Here is a 22,550-nt window from a genome sequence, read left to right on the forward strand (position 1 = left end):
CAGGATCAGCAGACAAGTTAATGGTGATAATGTATTATTTAAGAAGAAGAAGAAGAAGAAAAAAAAGGCAACTTTGGGACGTTGATATGATTCCAATTCATACAGGAAATGGATGAAAGCACAATTGAATTCAAGTGTACATATTGAATTTTAACACACATGTACAATAACAACAGGGCTCGCAAATTTGAACTGATGACTACATAACTGTAAATGGGCAATGATAAAAGATGAACCACTGCATTAAAACTTGAGATAACACTTAGTTTGTGTCATTTGGTACACACAGATCAAGTTAAAATGTGAATTTTGTTATTTGTACAATTAAAGTCTACCGTAATTGCTGGACTAAAGCCGCACCTGATTATAAGCCGCATGTACCCAAATGAGATATTTACAAAGAAAGACGGTACTATGTAAGTGAGGACCAGTGACTACTTTCATTATTGTAAGCAGAAGCTCTAGCTTACCCACTATCAACTCGCAAAATGCAGGCAAGTCATTCTTCCCCATGTCATCTACAATCACGGTGTCATGGCAAAATTAAATCACCATGTAGCAACAAACTACAAAGCACTACCAAAAACAATACAACAACTAGACAACTAACTAGCAGAATAATTAACACAGAACTTGCATTTTAAACGCCCTTTCAGTCGCCAGTGCCCCAAAGCATGCTGGTAGCGCCTCCAAGCTCCCAGCGACGTTACACACGGTAGCATGCCATTAGCAACCTCTGACGAGGCTGACATCCAATAAAATAAAATGAAATTAAATTAAATAAAAAAAATAAAAAAAAAAAGCATGCCATTAGCAGTATGCTAAAACATACGCTAGCATATGCTAGCGCTAGTTTTTAAAAAGGCAGAGAGCAATAACAATGTAGCTACTCATGTTGCTTTTGATCAATCACAAATCCCTTAAAGTCCTTGTCTTCTGTATCTGAAACAAACTGGGCAAGTTCTCCATCAAACACACCAGGCTGAGGCGCCGTCTCATTGTCAGTCAGTCTCGTTGATGTGCGCTCCTCGGAAATCATGCCGGCTTTTGCGTTCGCCCAAGCATTCACGATCCATTGATAAATTGTGGTGTAAGTCTCATGGCACTGCCTCACTGAACATGCATGCTTTAACTTAATGGCAGAAGTTCCCCCCTTCTTTTCATGTATCCTTCCGCCGATGGCCTCATTCACAGTACAAAATAGATCCCCACAAAGGTATCAATGTGAAAATAAATCAATTTGTTGATGGGAAATCCTCCCACACAAAAACAGAAAAAAGATAAAATATTCTCCCGCTTCCAGTGTTAATTTAATTAATTTTATGACTACAAATGCTTGTTACGGTTCAAGATGAAAAATTCATATATTAGCCGCATCATTGTATAAGCCGCAGGGTTGAAAGTAGGGGTGTGAATTGCCTAGTACCTGACGATTCGATTCGTATCACGATTCACAGGTCACGATTCGATTCGATACCGATTAATCCCGATACGAATGGTCACGATTCGATACCGATTAATCCCGATACGAATTTATAAGTCGATTGTTGCGATTTTTTTTCATTCATGTTTAGAAAATACTAATCAGTAAGCTTGTAGAGTGTAAGATTTATATGAAAATTTATTATTTATTTATCTGAAATTTTCAGTCTTATAGAGGTTGTTTGAACAGCATTAAAATAAAAATATTAAGGCTTAATGTGCCGTTCATATAACATTCTTCCATGCTCAAGGTGTGAATCCTAAAAAAAAAAAAAAAATAAAAAAAAAAAATAAAAAAAAAAATCGATTCTGCCGATTATTGAATCGATTCGAGAATCGCGCGATGTAGTATCGCGATATATCGCCGAATCGATTTTTTTTTTTTTTAACACCCCTAGTTGAAAGCATGAGAAAAAAAGTTGCGGCTTATAGTCCGGCAATTACGGTAATTACGTCTTTTTTTGTTTTGGAATACGAACAAATATTGGATGTATTTTGAAATGATTGATTCACTATTACAGTGTTGCTCATCATGATTGATTGCCAATGAGCATCATTCCCTGCATTAGACGTGTGGTGAACATACCTGAAAGATCTTACTTTTAGATTCCTCAGAAGGTCCAATTGATTCAGAGGTGGAATTAATCTGAGAGGGGGGAAATAACACTTTTAGCGATTCTGTAAAAACATGTTCACTTCCCTGCTGACCAAAGGTTGATTTTTGCCTGCGGGTGCTAATTCCGTTCAGTCTGGCAGCTGACTTTAGCACTGCTCATCACCTTTTCACCTTCATTTACAATTTGGATGAAATAGAGGAGTTCTAAGCAGAACAGACAAGCTGCAATGTTGCGCTCCTGAATTAAATCTGGGCTGGGAGAGTCACTAAAGCAGCTTCTGTGCTGACAGTGAGCAGTGCAACATTTTTAAACGATTATGCAGGCAACATCGGTCGTAAAATATCTACAGTTTTCATGTTCAAAATAAGTGAGGTTATATTTAAATAGTAAATCATTAGCAACTGCATGGGCGGCACGGTGGACGAGTGGTTAGTACGTCCGCCTCCCAGTTCTGAGGACTCTGGTTTGAGTCCAGGCTCCGGCCTTCCTGGGTGGAGTTTGCATGTTCTCCCCGTGCCCGCGTGGGTCTTCTCCGGTCTCCTCCCACATTCCAAAGACATGCATGGCAGGTCAATTGGGTGCTTCGATTTGTCCCTAGGTGTGCTTGTGAGTGTGGATGGTTGTTTGTCTCTGTGTGCCCTGCGATTGGCTGGCAACCAGTCAAGGGTGTCCCCCGCTTACTACCCAGAGCCAGCTGAGATAGGCGCCAGCACCACCCGCGACCCTTGTGAGGAATAAGCGGTGGTGAAAATGGATGGATGGATAGCAACTGTATTTTTTTTCTATTGTTTTTTTTTTTTTTTTTCATATTTACAAAGCGTGTCAGAAACAAACAAAAAAGGTTTTCCCTTTCAAAGCTCCATTCACCATTCTTTATTTCACCCAAGTATTCAAAATGATTCAACGTGATCATCCACTTGAGCTTGGGAAAGAGGGGGGTAATCACATGACGCCAGGTTAGGCGAATAGGAAGGTCGCTCCAGTACGGCGGTGTTCTTCTCACTGCCAGATGCTCAAGGTATTAGTGAAGCAGCCACAAGTTGTCATGGCACTTCTCACACACTGATCAAAGCAACCATTTTAGAATCTCTTCAGAGACATGCTTGTTGGCAATCTGGCTCACAGTGAAGGGGAAAACGGATAATTTGTAGTTTACAACCTGAAACTTTTCTGACACATCTCAAAGTTCACAAATGTGTCGAAATATGTTAGTATGCATTAACCTAAGAGTAATCCATCCGCCTGATTTGTGAGACAACTCCAATAAATAAAGGGTCGCTCTAAAGTGTATTTTTTTTTATTTATATTTCATCTGTCCTCTGTTATTTGCTGAAAAACTCACCTATTTGCTATATTTGTGTATTGCGTTGGCACCATTTTGGGTTGAAGAGATCAATAATCAAAAGCTGGATTCCTATTACTGAGTGTTTCCAACACAAAGTTCAACTGTAAAGAATAAAATCTGCAGGGATGTCAACCTTTGTTTTTACATTTAACATCAAAATTACAAGGCACTGTTATGTTCACACTTTTTGAGAGAACATTTGAATGAATGATTGCCGACCTGTACATTGGGGTGGCGACAGTCTGCTCATAAAAATCCCAAGTTGATATTAGATCAGTGCGGGAAAGGTTGGTTGCATAAAACCTCCATGCAGCCTGCAAGAGGAAGATGTAACATAAAGTTATTGTGGTGATAGTGTCTGACAAAGACAAACGAGCCGAGTACAAGATTGCTATGTTGAAATGAGTACCTGGATGAGGCTTGCTGCGGGATTACGTCTCTTTTCAAAATGTTTTTGCCTGTGCTGCTCTTGGACTTTGAGGGCAAAACCAGAACCAAGGATGCCCTGCATGGGATCACAGTGGACTTTTTCTTTAACTATTTTATTTTCCAAATGCAGTAGTAAGTACAAAATGTTTAATTAATGCTGTGTTTTAAACAAAACACATAGTTTATTTTCCCTGGAGCTTTGGAGAAGAATAGCATGAGAAGAAAAGAAGTCTATTGTACACTGGAAGTAAGTTGTCACTATTAGTCCATCGTGGGTGTGAACGTGAGAATGATTTGTTGTTTGTCTATATGAGCCCTGTGATGGCTGGCGACCACTCGCCCAAAGGCAGCTGGTACAGGGTCAAGCTCACCCGTGCTGAGGATAAGCGAAATAGAGCATGGATGGGTTGTTTACATTATGTTTTGAACGTGTCCTTAACACTGGCGAAATCCCTAAACCAGCAAAACTAGTGAAAGTGTACATTTTGTTTCACAGGCACAACTTCCTGTCAACTGAGTGCTGACTTGGCATTACATTGTGGGGGGGGTTTTCCCACAAAGGGTACATTGAACCCGTATAACTGCTGACTCTGACATCTTTGGAGGTAAAAAGCTGAGCGTGTAATAACGAGTAACACATACATCCGCAGTCGGCATGATAACACCACAGGGGAGGTTTGTGGATGTGAAGGGGACACAGAACTGTTTTCCTTTTTTGGGCTCACGAGAGCTTGAGTTTGTCTTTAAATATCAACAAAATAGATTTGAAAGAAAGTGGTATGATTCATTTCTGCTTTGAGTTAAGAGGTTTTGCATTATGTTGAAATAAAACCCATTCATAACATCAACATCAGTCATAAACGCTACGAAGGACATGAAAAATCAAGAGATGTCTTCCTGAATGTAAAATACAGATTGTTTAAATAAGGTACAGACTACCGGTAATTTTCATGTTCAAGGAAAGCCACTTTGACAGTAAACATCTCATTACAGCTTCCCATGGACAAATTGAAACCAATTTCAACCTGCATCAGAAAGTATACGAACCAGAAAGTCGCTTAAGTATGACCCACCGCATACAACATCATGGTCCCTATGTTTGTTTCTAGCAGAAGTCGAGCATAAAGCTAGAGGTTCAAATGTGTGCATGGGTGGAATTTTCACTTTTTTGGTATTTTCATAAACATACCAAGTGAGAGATGTGTGGTTTGTGCCGTTGTGGGAGTGAACACAGCCAACTTACAAAATGTCATATTCATGAATGAGATCCAATGACATACAGAACACATATCCGCAGCGCTCATAACCTGTCTGCACCTTGACAACTAATCGATTATAAAATCATTCAACAACTATTCTGGTAACCGATTAATTGCCTGGAGACTGTTTAATTTAACCCTCATAATATCCTTGGGGTCAATTTCACCTCATTCATCCATAGGGTCAAATGTGTTAGGATTTTTGAGAACAGGAGGGTTAAAATAGTCTAAATCATCTTTTTATATATTTTTTTTAACTCTTTGAAATTATGTTCTGTTTTGGGGAAAAAATAAATAAATAATGGACAGCTTAATCTATTATTAAAGTAATCGTTAGTTGCAACCTTAATTGTATGCCCATAATGCCTACAATTTATTTCAATGCCAGAGCAAAATTGTCAACATACAGCTATATATGAGACAGAAAAAACAGTTCTAATAGATGTATTTTATTATTAATTAATTAATTAATTAATTAATTAACTGTACAGCTTGTTGTGATATGGCATCTATTAAATTATCCGGAGAACATCTGGCAGACAAAATGACATCATTTTGAGTCTCATAGCTTTGCATGATTATCAAAAAAACAAAAACAAAAACAAAACAATCCAAGGCCACTGATAGAATCCGTGTATGATTCGTTCAATCGTTTTTCCAAACTGAACGGGAAGTGGAAAAACGAAAAAACGACTTGTTTTCTCAATATTCGTTCCAAAATGAAAATGGAAAAAACGGATAACGACTCGTTTTCCATTTTCCGATTTTGTGCACAAATGGAAAATGGAGAAAACGGATAACGGGCGATTTGGACGTTTTTTTCCACTTTGGATATTTGACTTGACGCATATTTGACTTGCGTGACCCGGAAGCGACTGTTTGGTTTGCCAACACGTATTTTATTTACTTATAATTGAGTTAGACCATTTGTAGACCTTTTTTAGCCGTCTAAAAAGACGTCTAAACAGACATCTAAAAATCTTTCACTTTGAGACCATTTGTAGAATTTTTAATTTTTTATTTTTTTATTTATTTATTTTATTTTTATTTTATTTTTATTTTTTTAGCCTGGACGTCTAAGGACCATTTAGACATCTGTAGCTGCCCTTGGCATCAATGATCACGCATGGTGGAGAGTTTGGAATGGGTGGTTTATTTTAAAACACAGTGAAAACTATTAAACAGAAATACAGAAAGAAAGCAAAGGGTCAATATCAAATTTACAATGAAAAACTACTTAACTAAACAAACTTTAATAATACAAAATAAGCACTTTAAAAAAACAACAACAAAAAAACACCACTACCCACTGCGCAAAGACACGTTGAAAGGACGTCTTTTTAAGGTAATTCTTGTACGTCCAATCTCGGTCCGCTGAAGGTGCAGACTGTGACGCCAGATGACGTCTTTTTTTCAACGTCTTCTGGACGTTCCGTATTTACGTGTTTTGCACGTTTCGTATTTACGTTTTCAGGACATCCAAATGAGGGCTAATGTAAGTCCAAATTAGATAATTAAAATAAAAATAATTTTAGACTGTTCTTGAAGGCTCATTTATTGCATGACTTTATGTGTGTGACGCAAACATCTCCCTGACGGGGAAGCAAACCCCACACCACCTGCATTGAAGGCAAGTGACGTAACCACTCCACCACCCGGAAGCACCTAAAAGTTTTGTCATGTTCTTATGTGAAGTCCTGCATTAGATATATAATTTAAAAAAAAAAAAATAGCAATACATTAGTTTTATCACAGAAAAAATAATACTAAATTGATTAAATAATATTGATAACAATAACATTGATATTTAAATCCCTGTGACGTCCAAAAAAAGTCACGTATCCATGGTCCAAATGGGGTCATAATTAGACGTCCAAAGGATTCAAGCACGCCAGTCCTTTATTCAACTCAACTCCGTTTCTGAACGAGGCTCGCTCCGTTACACCTCTCTCTCTCTCCACCTTGCGCTCATGACGTGCGCAGTGCACAAAACACGTCAACACATTAAAATACAAATAAAACCCAAAATCAATAATTCACAAAACAAATATAACAATAATTCGCAAAACAAATCTAAGTCAATTATAAGTAAATAAAATACGTGTTGGCAAATCAACGTGTTACGCAACCAAACAGTCGCTTCCGGGTCACGCAACTTGCGTCAAGTCAAATATCCACAGTGGGAAAAAAACGTTCAAATCGCCCGCTATCTGTTTTCTCCATTTTCCATTTGTGCACAAAATCGGAAAATGGAAAACAAGTCGTTATCCGTTTTTTCCATTTTCGTTTTGGAACGAATATTGAGAAAACAAGTCGTTTTTTCGTTTTTCCACTTCCCGTTCAGTTTGGAAAAACAATTGAACGAATCATACACGGATTTGATAGGAACAGTGGTTCACAGTGCTCATTTTCAGTTACGATCAGTTTTACTTTCAAAAATACCCTGTTACTGATTGGCAACACGTCCGCCAAAGACTCTAAATAGGATCAGAGGTATAAAAGCTGGATGGAAATTGAAACACATTTTACATTCTTGGAGAGTGAGCAAACCAAAGGTTATCACATGATGCATCATCGTAACAGTGCATCATAACAGTTTCTATTTTCTAATAAACGGCTTGACAAAGCACATACAGTATGCTTCTTACCGCAGGTAGTGCAAAGAAGGCCACGCCGATCATACTGAAGGTGGCCGCCAGCAAGCGGCCATTCCAAGTCTTGGGAACCTTATCGCCATAGCCAATGGTGGTCAGCGTTATCTGGGGGGAAGATTTGAAAAACGCATAGCTTCAATGAAATGTGGTGGCAGATGTTAAAGTGAATGAACAAATGGGTCTGACCATTATTATGACGGAGTAAGTATATGGCCTACCAGTCCCCACCAAAGGGCATCAGCATAAGTCTCAAATTCTTTGTTGGACTCCTTCTCCACCGAGTAGACCAGAAATGAAGCCAGGATGAGACACAAGAATCCGATGTACCACGCTGTGATGAGCTCCTACACATATAACCAGCGCAGGAGGCACTAATCAACACTAATAGAATGCCCGTCTTGAGATGATAATATGGCTAAGAACACTGGACCTGATAGTGTTAATCTCAGGGAAGTATTTCTTCAATGTCTTTGACTGTTTACCCATCAGCCCTCAATCCTTCTCACCATCTCACATTGTGGGTTCCTGCTGCCTTTTAGTGCCCGCTAATACTTCATTTTTAAGATGCATTAACCAGCAAAGACCACATGAATGCATGTTAAGTGTGTCTGTCAGGCAGCAGATTGCTGATTGAAGGATACCTACAGTATTTGCTGTAATAATAATAATAACAATCTATCCATTTTCTGTAATGCTGTCCTGTTCAGGCTCACGGCCAACAGGAGCCAATCCCTGCTGACTCTGGGTAAATGGCAGATGACACCCCTGACCAGTCACCAGTTAGTCACAGTGCACATGTAGATACAAACAACCGTTCACACTCACATCGACACGTCACTGAATCCACATTGCCAGCACCCAAGGCAGGCAAATGATTCCATTTTGAATTTGTACATTTCGCATATCTGCCCACCTTGCTGTGGGCATAGACGACTGATCCAAGCAGCTTCCAAGTGCCCCCACGGCGGTCCATACGCAGCATGCGAAGGATCTGTAAGAACCTCAGACTTCTGATGGCCGACGTGGCGAAAACATTGCCTTGAGATCCAGCCGCCAGCACAGACACCGAGGCGACCAGCACCATCATGTCTGACGAGAGCGGCGTGCCACATTCAACAATGTTGTCCGACTGAGATTCTGTGTGAACATTTGATGGGAATGTTTCTCACCTATGACACAGAAAGGCTTCCTGGCAAATTTGAGCCTCCCTCTCCATCCTCGGTATCGACAGCAGCAACCAGCAGCCCATATCCTCACAATGTACTCCACACCGAACACCACGATGGTCACGATTTCCTGTTGGTGAAGAAACAAACGGGTGGCGTTAACGCTTTGGATTGAAGGCGGACGCAATCAAGTTGTGCGTTAACTGCTGGAATCTATACCCACCAGGATGTACAAGGCACTCTCTGAACTATTTTTGAACTCTCTAATGGTGGCAAAAACTGAGAGAATGAGACAGGAAAAGACCAGGAGGAAGCTAGGAAAAGACAGGAAAGAGCACAAGAAGAGAAGACCATGAGAATGTGATCGTGACACCAGAGTGAAGAAATACTATTTGTTTACTAAGGCAAGAAACTGTTGACATGGAACATCGAAGAAAAATGACGTGAAAATTTACTGCTTGGCAACTGGCAAGATGTCCGTGAGTCTGAGCCAACCAAGATTATTAACTATTAGTTCACTTCAGATCCAACAGTTGGGCTTTGGTTTCGGAGGTCAGTCTAACGCCAAAACGGATTCTCGAATTTTAATGAACCCAATTGGAAAATGAATCAATCATATCTGAGTGGTGCTCCCATTTACAGAGACTGTCCAAGTATAGATCATTAAGGATGACAAATGATAGCAGAAGTGAAATAGTATGAAAGGAAGGAAGATTTTGGATGAAAAATGTTTGATTGAAGAAAAGAGACTTCAATAAATAGAGTTATCAATAAAATCTATCAATGTTATGGAATAAATGTCATAAAAGTACATTATGGATTCTGAGTCACTAAACTAATTGAAGAATCCTTTCTGCAACCACCCCTTCCGTCCCAAAATGACTTGCAGCTACCATTTCATTGGCTGCGAGATAACTGGATTATAAGAGCACGAGACACGGCAGGACACATCCTCAGCGACCTTCTAGAGAAAAGATTTCCTGGAAAGCATCCAATGCTTAGCTAATGGAGAACGCCTGTATCCAATTTGAAACTGGGACCAATCCAGCAGATGAAACACAATCTGGCACGACCCACATTCATTACAGTTAAGAATAATGACACCACAAGAGCTCCGGATTAGGTGTCACTAGTAAACTGTGGGAAATAATTGTCCAATGTTAAGACAAATGACCTCATTCACCAACACTATTTTTTATTTGTAAATATCATATGATTTCTATCTCAAAGTCTACATCAAACTCTGGAAACAGATTTCTTCAAAATTATGTTCTTCAATAAAATCAGTCCAACAAAATTACCACTTTCCACCAAGAAGGTTGCTTTCAATTTTTTGAAAAGCTGTCAAGGATACTATACAAAACTTGTACCAGACCACCATTTGTTGGAGAACAGACCAAATGTAGTGAAACAGCACATGGAGGCCCACTGCTCTCTATTGATTGGTCAATGGTGCATCATCACATCCTTACAAATACAGGAACAGAACGAGGAGAAAATGTGGAACTGGTTTTACATCGCAGTGTCAGGTAGCTAATGCAGAGACGCACCACACTGGGAACAGAGATCAGAATTCCACACCAGCAGTAACAATTGAGCAGTGCAGATTGGTTGAAATTTAACATAGGACAATCATATGAAGACCAAAGCTTCTTCATTGAAATTTGCTTTTGAACATGGGCTGAGGTCTTTTCTTATGGTGACATTCAAAAGTTGAGTGAATGAGAAGAAACAGTCGAGTTCAATCTGTGTAGTGTGTAGCACATTTTCTGCGTGCACGTCAAAGCACATTTGCGCCAAACACTTTAGTCAAGTTACAGTGAGGTCATCCTCCGTAATGAACACGTGTGTTTTTAGCATCTCATACATCATTGATGGCTGCTGTCGTAAACGCTTGCTGGGTTAAAGACAGCTCGTCCAATGTGGGAAAGAAGCTTTTGTCCTGAGTTTTTTATGTGGTCTCTCTTTATGAGTTTTCTTGTATTGTAATTTGTTGGAATGAGTGTAAAAATGTCATATTCTCCCTAACTTATCACATGTGGCAGATATGTGTACTGTATTTGTTCTGGCAGTATTAGCACAATTAACACAAATGAACACTTCCTGCTCCAGACTGAGTGAAAAGCTTTACTGCATTATGACCATTAAGTTAATTTCGTTATCCATCAGGCCACCTACTACCGGGACTTCGATCTGTGGGAAGGTCAATAAACAGGAAGCATTTACAGCAACATTTTTGCTAAACTTCATCATCAGTAACTATTGGCGAAGATACTTGCTTCCTGAAGCATTCAAACAATTAGCTTTTACTTTCTCCTCATCCATCCTCTTAAAAGCAAAGACTCATAAAAACCTCAGAATCAGCTTGTAAATGTGTCATTAAAGTAATATGACAAATATGTCTATGACCCAGTGGTTGATTTAGTAGTTTTCGGGTACTCATGATCAGCAGCAGACGTTGGCTTGATGTCACATTGGTCCAGATGACAGCAGTAGTTTGCATTCATCAATACTGGGAAATAGGAAATAAACATACTTGGAGCTCGTGAGGTCCCACCACAAATAGCTTCAATTAATTAAAAAAAACAAAAAAAACATGGATGATGACCATTGATGTCACCTCAATGTGTGGTGAGTAGCATTAGTTACATGGTCGGCTAAAAGCTAATGGTAATGCTTTTTTTCTTTTTTTGGTGCATCTCTTTATGTACATTTTACAGGAGAACTCAAGGCACGTTCCCAGCTTTTGATATCTGATAATATTAAACCTAATATTGGTGTGTCCACACTTTTTCCTCCAAGGGTCGCATTTAGATATATCAAACGATGCAAAGGTCACTAGTAAATATTTAACAAATTAAATATTTTTCATACAGTTGTTTTGAAGAATCCATACGTATTTTCTAGGGGTGTCACGATTCGCCAACTCCACGATTCGATTTAAATTTCGATTTTGGGGTCACGATTCGATTTTTTTTTCGATTTTTTTTTTTTTTTTTTTTTTTTTTCCGCTCCCCCACTTTATAACACAGAGGCATATGCTTCTGTAGGCTAAGGCTAGTCTATGATCATTGGTTCTATTCATTGTACAGTAAATCTTATTTCAAAAGATCGGCTACATATAGGTGATGCAATTTCCATATTATTTTTGTGTAAATTTATGTAATATATGATAATTGACATTAGGCAGGAATGATCAAATTCAAAGAATTTATTTACAATATAAAGTTAACCGTCTTGTTCTTACTGAAGTGTAAAATAAAAAATAAAAAAACAAAAACAAAAAGTCACAGTGGGTGCCTGCCATCTATTGACTGTTTTTGGTTACAACAGTGTGCTGTGCGTTCCTCTTAAAATAATGTGCAATGTGCAACAACAACAAAAAATATATTGTATCCAAAGTCATGGAACAAATACATGGAACAAATACAGCCTGAACAAACTATATCCCAACATTTACAGTTGCTGGGCATACTGTAGCGTGGTTCAAGTACACTAATTAAATGTTTGAATCCAGCGTTTTCCAAGGCTGCAGGTCTGCTGCTATAAATAGACCTATGGATCTGGCGTTTCGCGCGAGCTGAAGTGTGTGGAAGTTTCACTGTAAATGAGGATGAAATAGTTGGTTGGACCGTTGTTTTCCCACTTCTAGTTGAATTTGATAAATCTAAATCTTTGTGATGCCTGCGTAAATGTCCCGTCATGTTTGTCGTGTTTCCCGTTGTTACGCCGCCGCCGGCTCCGCTCCCCTAGTATGTATGTGTGTGTTTGTGTCGGCTGGTGCCCGTATAATGGTACTTCAGTTTGAATGCGCCAGCGCGACACTCTGATTGGAGGACTGTGCCAGCGCGACACTCCGATTGGACGACTGTGCCAGCGCGACACTCCGATTGGACGACTGTGCCAGCGCGACGCTATTGTGTATCCGTGTATTATACCCCTATTGGTTATTGTTGTTTCTCCTCCGTTCTGTCAGTTCTGTCAAATGCGGTTATTATTTGTTCACCTTCCACTTTCACTCCCTTGTCAAACCCCTGCCTGAAATTTCAATTAAAACTACTCAGATGTTAAAGTCGACCCGTGTTTATCTACTCTATATTTTCTGTTATTGTGTTACTTCCCTTCCCCTTGACGAGCCGGGCGTAACACCGTGGCCGAGTACAGTACGCGCACATAGCATATCTTGCAACTGTGGTCTTTTTATCGACAACGTGAACGTTGTCGACATAACTCACCGGGAACGCAAAATGTTTCCAAACTGGTGACGAGAGAAGCGGGAGCGGCTTGAAGCACCATTGCTGTGTCTGTCCGCGCTTGCCATCATGACTGCAGGAGAAGTCAGCTAACAAGTGCCGTTAGCTAGTAGCTGAATGGCTGCGTCTCATTTGCTTTCCTGGGAGGTGGCGGTGGCGGCGGTGGCGGCGGCGGGCGCGGGGGGGCATCGAATCGTGTGTCTCTCTTCTATTTCGATGCTCGAAATCGTGACGTAATTTCGATCGATTTCGATAAAAAATCGAAATCGTGACACCCTTAGTATTTTCAGGATTTTGTGGTGGACTGTGATCCTGTACATCATTAGTAGCCTACAATTATAGACCCATCCATTACGCTGAGCAACAGCATAGCTCCATATTTAGAAACAAAATAAGAGCAATTTTTAGTAAGTGCCATTTTATGAATCAGTTGCTTGAGGATCTTTAGCGTGGTATATATGACAGCTAACGCTATTTAAATAAAGATGACTTGACTTGACTTGACAAATCAGACCTTCACAAGGCAGAAAGTAGAGGAAGTAATTGTTGCTTCAGAAATTCAACTAGCATCATTCACTGGGGCATTATGAAGAGAAATGTTGATACTGTTTTGTAAATAGTTTCTTTGTGTCTTTGCATATTTCGAAAAGCTCTATAGACCCTTCCAGTGTGACGACACGTTGAAGTGAGCCCATAGCGGTGGGGGGCAGGGCGTCAATGAGAGTGAATTAGAAAACAATCAGTGTGAGCTAAAAAAATAGGTCAAACAGTTGATAAATCAGCAACCAATGCTATATGGTGAACTTGTGCGCGGCCGACGGATGCTCTCATGGCTCAAAGAGAGATAAGACGATTCTTTCGGCTGCCGACAGTGATTCTAAACCCCGCAAAAGTCAGTGAGGAGTAAAAGACTAGCACGGTGGCTTTTCAAAGTTGTTTTTTTTTTTTTTTTGTAGCTAGCAGCCTCAAACGACTGGTTTCAATGATTCGCAGTAATGTAGTGTCCTACTCTGGATGTTTTTTTTTTGGTGACACTTGACATACTTCCCACATTTTAACCAATACGCTCGCCGAAAATCAAGCTCTCTACATTCATTTGTTATGGAATGTTTGCTCTCCGGGAGGCGCCGCGGGGGCTAAGCAGTGATGTCAGTTGGAAGGGTCTATACAAAACCAATTTATAATTATTAGTAGTACTGTCATGACCCCCCCCCCCCCCCCCCTCCACACACACACACACACACACACACACTTTTTTTTTTAAAGAGTTGTAGATTGTGTCAAACGTTACTTTTAGCATATGTTGCAAGCCGATGAAAATTGAAGGCTTGTCGCATATTGCCCACAAGCTATAATTTAGGTACCATTGATCCAGTAGAATGGAACATTTAATGTGGAAGTCAAGACACTAGTTGACTTCCGATTTGTTTGAATTTTTAAACTACCTTCCCATAAGAAATACTGTAAAGAGAATTCACCTGATTCAGTTTCAGAGGCAAACGTATGCATTCTAAAACTTTAGAGCAGGGGTGGGTAATTAATTTTGTAAATGGGACACATGAGAACAGTATAGTATATGAAACCAACCGTAGCTTTGCATACAATATTATAAGGCCAGATATTGTTGGCCATCTTCCCTCCACAGTGCCGGAAATAAGAATGTTGCTAATATTTGGACAAATGTGGTCTTTTTTTTGCTGGTGGTGTTCGAAAAGTTGCTAAATATACCAAAAACAACTAATTGGCAACACACGGGCACAAGTTATAGCTCTTACTTGCCTCGTGTTCACATTAAATAAAAGTACAAGTTTAAAAAATAAATAAATAAAGCATGGCTTATTTGATGTGATGGTTTGACTTGATGGTCACTGTGAGGGCCAATCAGAGACTGTGGGTGGGCCAGATGTGGCCCCCATGCCATACTTTGTCCAGATCTGCTTTAGACAGTCACTTTCTGACTTCACAAGTAGAAGTTTTGACTTCATCATGCCATTCCATTGCACTTTTCCTCATCGGAGGTTGGTCATTTTCAACTATCCACTTTTTTTGGAATGCAATGATACAGGCCAATATAGAAAGTAAAATTGTAACTATTGATCAATCAAGCCGAGTTTCTGTTGATGGAAGCAGAAAAGTGTGCATTTCTTTCTGAGCTGCAGATCAAGCACTCAGCGTTACATTGCCTCCCGAGACATGCTCGTCGAAGCTAAATATAGACTGCGACAAACTCGAGCTGAAGAAATCGGTAAAGTGAGGTTAGTTGGCGGGTTTGTCGTGCCTGACTGGAGCATGCGTCACTAAGGAAATTAAGAAAATTTTCATAAAAATCACATTTTATAAGTTGCATAAAGACAAGAAGACCAAGACTGTTAATATGTTTTACAACATGACATCAAACCACGTCTATAAATAAGCAGCAGTCCATTTTTCACCTCAAATTTCTACTCTGGACCCCATATCACTGCTTCGCATTTACGAAAACTTCCAGGTACGGACTGCAACATTGTTAAAACAACTTTACCTCTGCTTTCTCCTTGTCATATCCAAAAGTGCTAACACAGTTTCCATCTCCTACTGCCCGAAGCACTCGCACATCGTGTTCCGAGTCGGAGCACGTAGTGCGAATTTCACTAACAAAAAAACATTTTGCTTCCAAACGGTGAACCAGCATACACTCGGAGCATATTTCCAAAAGACCCCTAACAGTGTGCATCAAGTTCAAACACTTTGCCCAAATTAGTCACAAGGTGACTTAATTAGTTAATTAGTTAATTGCTGAGACAATTTGACCTGAGTTGCTAACCAAAACAGCAGCACTAAAACCAATCGTTTCAGATGAATTCAAGTATTCTCTTATTTCCATCACAGTATTAAAAATAATCTTAACGTTACTTGGTGATAGCATCTGTAACAGTGTTGAAGTGCATTCTGATTTGATCACGCCACAATGTGCACTCATGTTAATGCGGTGGGGAAAAATAAGACTTCATAGTTTATCTCAGGCTGCCTTGCTCCTTACTGTTTCTCTGATCCATAGTAACTATTTTGACTTTGTTTGAAAGTCCAATTTCACTTAACACAAATCTCATAATGCAGGTAATATTGTTTAATATTATCCACATATTGTTTTTGTTGTTGTTGTTTTTTGTAAAAATAAAGGCCGTTACAGCCCCCCACAATCTGCAGTTGAGTGAAAGAGATGTCAGAGGTTAATGATGCTCTGCATCTGGCCCATCTTTGCAGGTAGCATCTGTTTGCCACCGTCCTCCACATTAGTTTTCAGCTGACTAGCTCAGCAAAAAAGTTCAAACCAACTATGTCCTCAGTGTCCTTGTCTTTGGGACTCCTGTCTTTCCTCGAGGGCGCAGGTGACCGCCTTTTTCATCCACACTGCTGAGAGGCCTCTTGACTTTGTAATAAGAACACAATGAGGCTCAGACGTGATCTGGCCTCACACTCAGGAGCTGCTATCACTTAAAGTACCGATACGTTTAGGAGGACAAGCTGGTATATGATGTTGGATTTAACACTTATTGACAACCAGCTTCTTTGCTATTGAGAGTTCAAATGGTTGAACCTCAGTTATTGATCGGCATGTCTTAGATTTACAATCCACAAGAATGACCTTGACAGTGCTTAATGGGGTCTTTTGATGCTGGAGCATTCCAGCATTGGAACTTCTGTTGAAGAAGTGTTGAGAAAGCGGTCCATAAAGCACTGGGTTAGATTCTCTGTTGGCATCGCCACTTACAGCACACGCTGTCGGGAAAAAAAGGTACTGTACAACAATTTGTACCTTTAAGGGTCCAATGGTTTGTCACTGTACTGCCAACATACAGACGATGGCAAAAGGTTGACCACGAATGTACCAAGACGTGTACAATCACATGTACAGATGTATAACTAGATCATGCGCACTTTATCTTAGCATCAAGAGAACCAACAGGGATTTTAATGTTAAAGTTAAATTTAACAAAAATAGCCTATCATAGATTGTAGACCAGATTATTTACCTCCGGTTAGCAACAAAAGTGAAGGAGAAGGATTTGGACAGCTCTCGAGACAAAACAAGGGTAACATCACAACACTCCATCATGAATAAGTCATGCTTGCAATGGACCAGCCGTTGCTAAGGGTAGCTTGCTTACCGTTCACGTTCTTACAGTGCATTCCTCGTGCACACTCATGTTAGTGAGTTCCAAATCTTGTGAGCAGTTTGAAAACTGCTAAATCACTCTTTAATTTGGAGATGTGACGAGGATGGTTTTAAGGGTTCCACTGAAAATATGTTGGAGTTCTGCTATAGATTGGATCCAAATGTATTTTCTGCATTCCTCCCTGCATCACGCAAGTAAGACCACCTGAGCTTCCCAAAACTGGTAAGGATAGCGTTATAGTCGACCATTACAGTATTACAATAATATTTCAACAACCCAGACAGTTTTTGAGTGTGTGTGTGTGTGTCTGTCTGTGTTTTCCCATGAAAGCACATTCTTGCTACTCCTTCCAAGGCAGTCAATTTGCCATGCACTGTTAATATTTCAGTACTTGGGCCAATTTGTCTGCCAACTACCCAAGCGTGCATTTTCACTAGACGGTAACTTACTCACTGCCAGAATGTCAACTATACAAGCACATCAACATTTCCCTATTATGTTATCTATAGTCTTGCTCGCGCTAGTGTTATTAGAAAGCCTAAAGATATTAGGCTACTACTTTTGAGAAAAAAGGAAGTAATAGAGACACACAAGAATGGTGTCCGTGTTTGTGATCACTCAGTAGTTTGGTTTGCCAAAATCTACCAACTATATGACTGTCTTTGTACTAAAATACAAAGAAGAGTAATACCTAAAAAAAAAATTAAAAATAAATTGTAACACTTTTGTCACCACACAAATGCACTTAACAATAGAGCGTTTTCACTGACGTCATGAACTCGGCAGTAACCCGGATGCGCGGCCATATTGGCGATATTGACGTAAACAAGCTAACACAAGCTAATGGAGAATTACAATGAGAATTGTTTGGCATGCCTTTATCGATGTCAAAACAACTTCTAAAGCTCGGCAAAGCCCACCAAAGATGCTAAGGCATATAGGGACGGACTTGGCAACAGGAAAAAGCCCGCGATTTGGAAAAAAAATACGTCTTATCAGCGGTACAGATCCGTAGATCCGGCCACCTCTTCTTGGATCCATGACGAGCCGGCGATTATTCCTTCAATTACATACCCCGACATTGTGAACTAACTACCTGATTTTCTCGCCGAGCCTGTACACAGCAGAATACCTTAAATCGTACAAAGGTTTGGAAGCTTACAACCAAATGGTGTGTGCATGGGTGAGGGAGACGCATTACCAAGTCATCAACGTATCATAGTCTCGATCAAAAAAGGGAAGAAACTTCTAAATAATTAAGTATAATTATTAATAATAATAAGTAAATAATTAATTATTAATTAATAAGTATTTCAGTGAACTGCTGTGAAGTTTTGCACTTCAGACGATTTACTTGTGGTTTGAAATGATGTTGAATTAATTTATGTATATATTTATTTTTTCCAAAGGTCGAAAAAACGCTTGTTATGCCATAGCATAATTTATAATACACTCTTATATACACTGTTGTATGTGGTTGAGATGCATGGCTTTCTTGAATAAATGTGTGTGCTGCTGAGTGACATTCTGTATGTTGTCTACCATAACCATACAGTAAAAATGATTACTATAAATAGCTAATCTTTTAGAAATATCTTGAGGCTAAATATTTGCAGTCCAGGCAAGTATATGCAGCAAAATAATGAATGGATGTTCTCACCACTAGAGACCGATATTGTATTACTATTATCCTTTCATTCTGATTGTTGAATTGTAACAAACTTCTGTCATTGCCTTTACTGAAAACAGCTCACTAGGTATAGACCGGATAGTAGCTATTATTAATACAGAAACACCCTGATCAAGCTTGATGCATTTAGCATGTCATCTGTGTGTGTGTGTGTGCGTGTGCGTGTGCGTGTGCGTGTGTGTGTGTGTGTGTGTGTGTGTGTGTTTTTAATATATATAATATATGTTTTAGTTACTAAACAAAAAATAGTCATCTATTAATGATTAATAGTATTTTATTTCCAAAGTGAATATGGAATACACTTTAATCGAAATCAACATCTGATGGACAAAGGTTCACCATTGTCCTCAACAAAGTTCTCTGTTGTGGTACGGACTCGGAGTGTGGGCAACGGAGTATTGCCAAGATGGCTACTTCCGGGTTAATAATGCGCCTGATGACGTGTCGTGAAAACGCTCTATAGGGGCAGTGAAAAAATCCCCAAGAAAATTCCCTATGTATAAGAAGAAGCAGCTGCTAGCTAGTACCAACATACAAGCTAACAAGCTCAAGAAGGAGGCACCAGAGAGATCAAATGCTGACGGGCTCACATTTGTTTTAGTTTTATTAACGTAAGATGTAGTTTCAATTAGTTTTGTTTTTATATGTATTTTTGTTAATGAAAATGTTTTTTTCAATTTTAATTTGATTTCATTTGTTTTGGTTAACTATAATAACATAGGCTGATTAAATTGCATTCTAATTAATTTCAATGGCAAACATGACTTCAGATAGTAGGGGTGTTAAAAAAAAAATCGATTCGGCGATATATCGCGATACTACATCGCGCGATTCTCGAATCGATTCAATAATCGGCAGAATCGATTTATTTATTTTTTTTAATTTTTTTTTTTTTTAGGATTCACACCTTGAGCATGGAAGAATGTTATATGAACGGAACATTAAGCCTTAATATTTTATTTTAATGCTGTTCAAACATGAAACAGATTACAACCTCTATAAGACTGAAATTTCAGATAAATAAATAATACATTTTCATATAAATCTTACACTCTACAAGCTTACTGATTAGTATTTTCTAAATTTGAATGAAAAAAAATCGCAACAATCGACTTATAAATTCGTATCGGGATTAATCGGTATCGAATCGAATCGTGACCTGTGAATCGTGATACGAATCGAATCGTCAGGTACTAGGCAATTCACACCCCTATCAGATAGCATGTTAAAGTTTTGCAAACGGAGTCACAGACGATTTAAATTTGTGAACCAAGGTGACACTGCAAAGAAAAGATATAAACATGAGACACAACTTCTCCTAAACTGTAAGATTGCTTTGTTTCTGTTATCAATCACACTCTGTTGAACAAATGTAAAAAATAAAAATAAATAAATAAATTGTGGAAATTTATGGTTTAATTCTTTAGCTACCTTACACACATTTAAAAGTAGGTATACATCAGCAATTCCCAACTATTATGCCGTGACACAGGCAACCAAGATTGATGCATGAACGGAGTGACCCAGATTCAACCCCAATAGTTTCAAGTGAGCTTTTTCTTTGTGGATGATGCTATCCGTGCTTCACTGCTGAAACCTGAAGTCAGAATCTCTCTCTCTCTCTCTCTCTCTCTCTCTCTCTCTCTCTCTCTCTCTCTCTCTCTCTCTCTCTCTCTCTCTCTTGCTCTCTCTCTCACTCTCTCTCTCTCTCTCTCATTTATTTATTTATTTATTTATTTAAACGTGAGAAGGCAAGCTGCAACTGGATGTACTGATCCAAATCCAAATACTTTGCAATCAAGTAGAAATACAAATACTTGTGTAAAAAAAAAAAAGAGTTCTGATTCAACTCTTAGTGACAGTAGAAAGTACATACACTGAATTTATTTATTATTTATCTGTATTTTCACTGTCAATTGCATAGAATACCGTTTTTGATAACTTTTCACAATGGCTCTGCACAGAAAATAGCTGATACTGCAGTCTTACTTAAAATAATAATAATAATTATAATAACAATAATAATAATAAAATAATAATAATAATAATAATAATAATAATAATAATAATAATAATAATAATAATAATAATAATGATAATGTAGCTATCAACACATCTTCCCATAGCTTTGCTAACACTGTGACAAGACCAATGAAAAATGCAAAACACTGAGACAACAGATTTGCCACGAGTCATCCTTGTAGCTGACAGCATCAAACATTTCACTTAAATAAGGCCATGGATGGAATTTCTTCACCAAATCTGTTATGTCATATTTGTAAGGAGTGGAAAAATTGGAAAACATTCCGTGAAGCTGAACCCCCAAACCATTCACCCCACACCAACACATTAGCCTACTTATAGATTTTTTGGGGATTGGTTCAAAATCTAGCAGTAGCCCCCAATCACCCATTAGAAAATGTTATTCATTATATTTTACATTTGTGAGATTATAGATGTGTGTCAGTGTGTCATCCGGACAATATCGGTCAAGGCCCCCCACACCAAACACAACCCACCACCCACCAACCAACCACCCATACCCCGTCTCTCATGGGCCCAGATTTTTGGTGCGACGCCCCTGCATCCTCGTTCTGTCTTCAATGGCGCAGATTGACAGAAGTAACGAGCCTAGTTTGACAATGACAGAACTCAGGAGTACGACAAATATTGGAGTAAAGAAAGTAGAGATACAGGAAAAATTAACTTAAGACATCCCACTCATCAAAAATGTCGCAAAAAAGAAAGACAGCAATACAATGAAGACCAAAAATGATGATACATCATGTGAAGTGATGCCAACTTGATGCTGCGCAGCATCAACATCTGAAATTAATGATTTTACTCTTAAAAAAATATATCGTCATCAATAAAGACTATGCCGGCCACAATAACCCGTAATCCCTGTAAACGGTCCAGTAACAGTAGTCTGCCCCCTCCCAAAGTAAAAGGCCAAGAAGACGCATCACTCACACATAAGCGTGGTAGATGAACGCCCACCCTCGGGGTCTTTCCAGCGCATTGTACAAGAAATTCTGCAGTTTGCGGTAACTGGCGTTCTTCTTGGGGTGTCTGGCTCTCCCCCCAGCGGAGAGGCTGCTTCTGGGTCTGCACAGGATGCCGCTGCCCCGCTTGGTGCTGCTCTCCGAGCCCGCTATGAGCAGCGCCCCGTCCCGGCTCGACTCCGGACCGCCCGGCTCCAGACCCACGAAGCCGACTTTGTGCTTCCTCTCGCCGGCTTGAGTTGGGTAAACGCCGCCGTTTAGAGATTTCTGCACCATCCTAAAACCGGGGCGACTCAAGCGAGGAGTGGTCCGTGGCGTCGGAATGCATCGCCGTGGAGGAGTGAGCGGCGTGTGCGTGCCAGTGCGTGTGTGCGCGCGCGCGCTCAGTGCTGCGGCCAATGCGGTCCGTGTGGGAGAGCCAAATGGAATATTCTCCTCACCAATCTGCAGTTTGACTTTCACCTCGTCTACTCACTCGTCTTCTTCCACTTCC

At 39.6% G+C, this 22,550-nt stretch overlaps 1 protein-coding gene across 13 annotated transcripts in view; it reads right to left on the bottom strand.

Moving 5' to 3' along the window:
- The window catches only part of kcnq2a (potassium voltage-gated channel, KQT-like subfamily, member 2a), a 41,569-nt gene extending 19,019 nt beyond the window's left edge, over positions 1–22,550 (bottom strand). For 11 of the 13 annotated variants that reach the window (XR_013282565.1, XM_077515035.1, XM_077515031.1 and 8 more), the window contains exons 1-9: positions 22,026–22,550; positions 9,176–9,266; positions 8,956–9,082; positions 8,700–8,875; positions 8,005–8,130; positions 7,781–7,891; positions 3,854–3,949; positions 3,664–3,758; positions 2,069–2,128 (exon numbers count right to left, since the gene is read on the bottom strand). Coding sequence is in view for 12 of the 13 variants with exons in the window: in XM_077515035.1 (XP_077371161.1) it covers positions 2,069–2,128; positions 3,664–3,758; positions 3,854–3,949; positions 7,781–7,891; positions 8,005–8,130; positions 8,700–8,875; positions 8,956–9,082; positions 9,176–9,266; positions 22,026–22,333 (1,190 nt within the window). In the remaining variant the exon portion in view is untranslated. The remainder of the gene's footprint in view (positions 1–2,068; positions 2,129–3,663; positions 3,759–3,853; positions 3,950–7,780; positions 7,892–8,004; positions 8,131–8,699; positions 8,876–8,955; positions 9,083–9,175; positions 9,267–22,025) is intronic. The other 2 variants (XM_077515036.1, XM_077515033.1) reach the window with 2 other exon arrangements.

Source organism: Festucalex cinctus, chromosome 2 (genome assembly GCF_051991245.1).
Source record: "Festucalex cinctus isolate MCC-2025b chromosome 2, RoL_Fcin_1.0, whole genome shotgun sequence".
Taxonomy (NCBI): domain Eukaryota; kingdom Metazoa; phylum Chordata; class Actinopteri; order Syngnathiformes; family Syngnathidae; genus Festucalex; species Festucalex cinctus.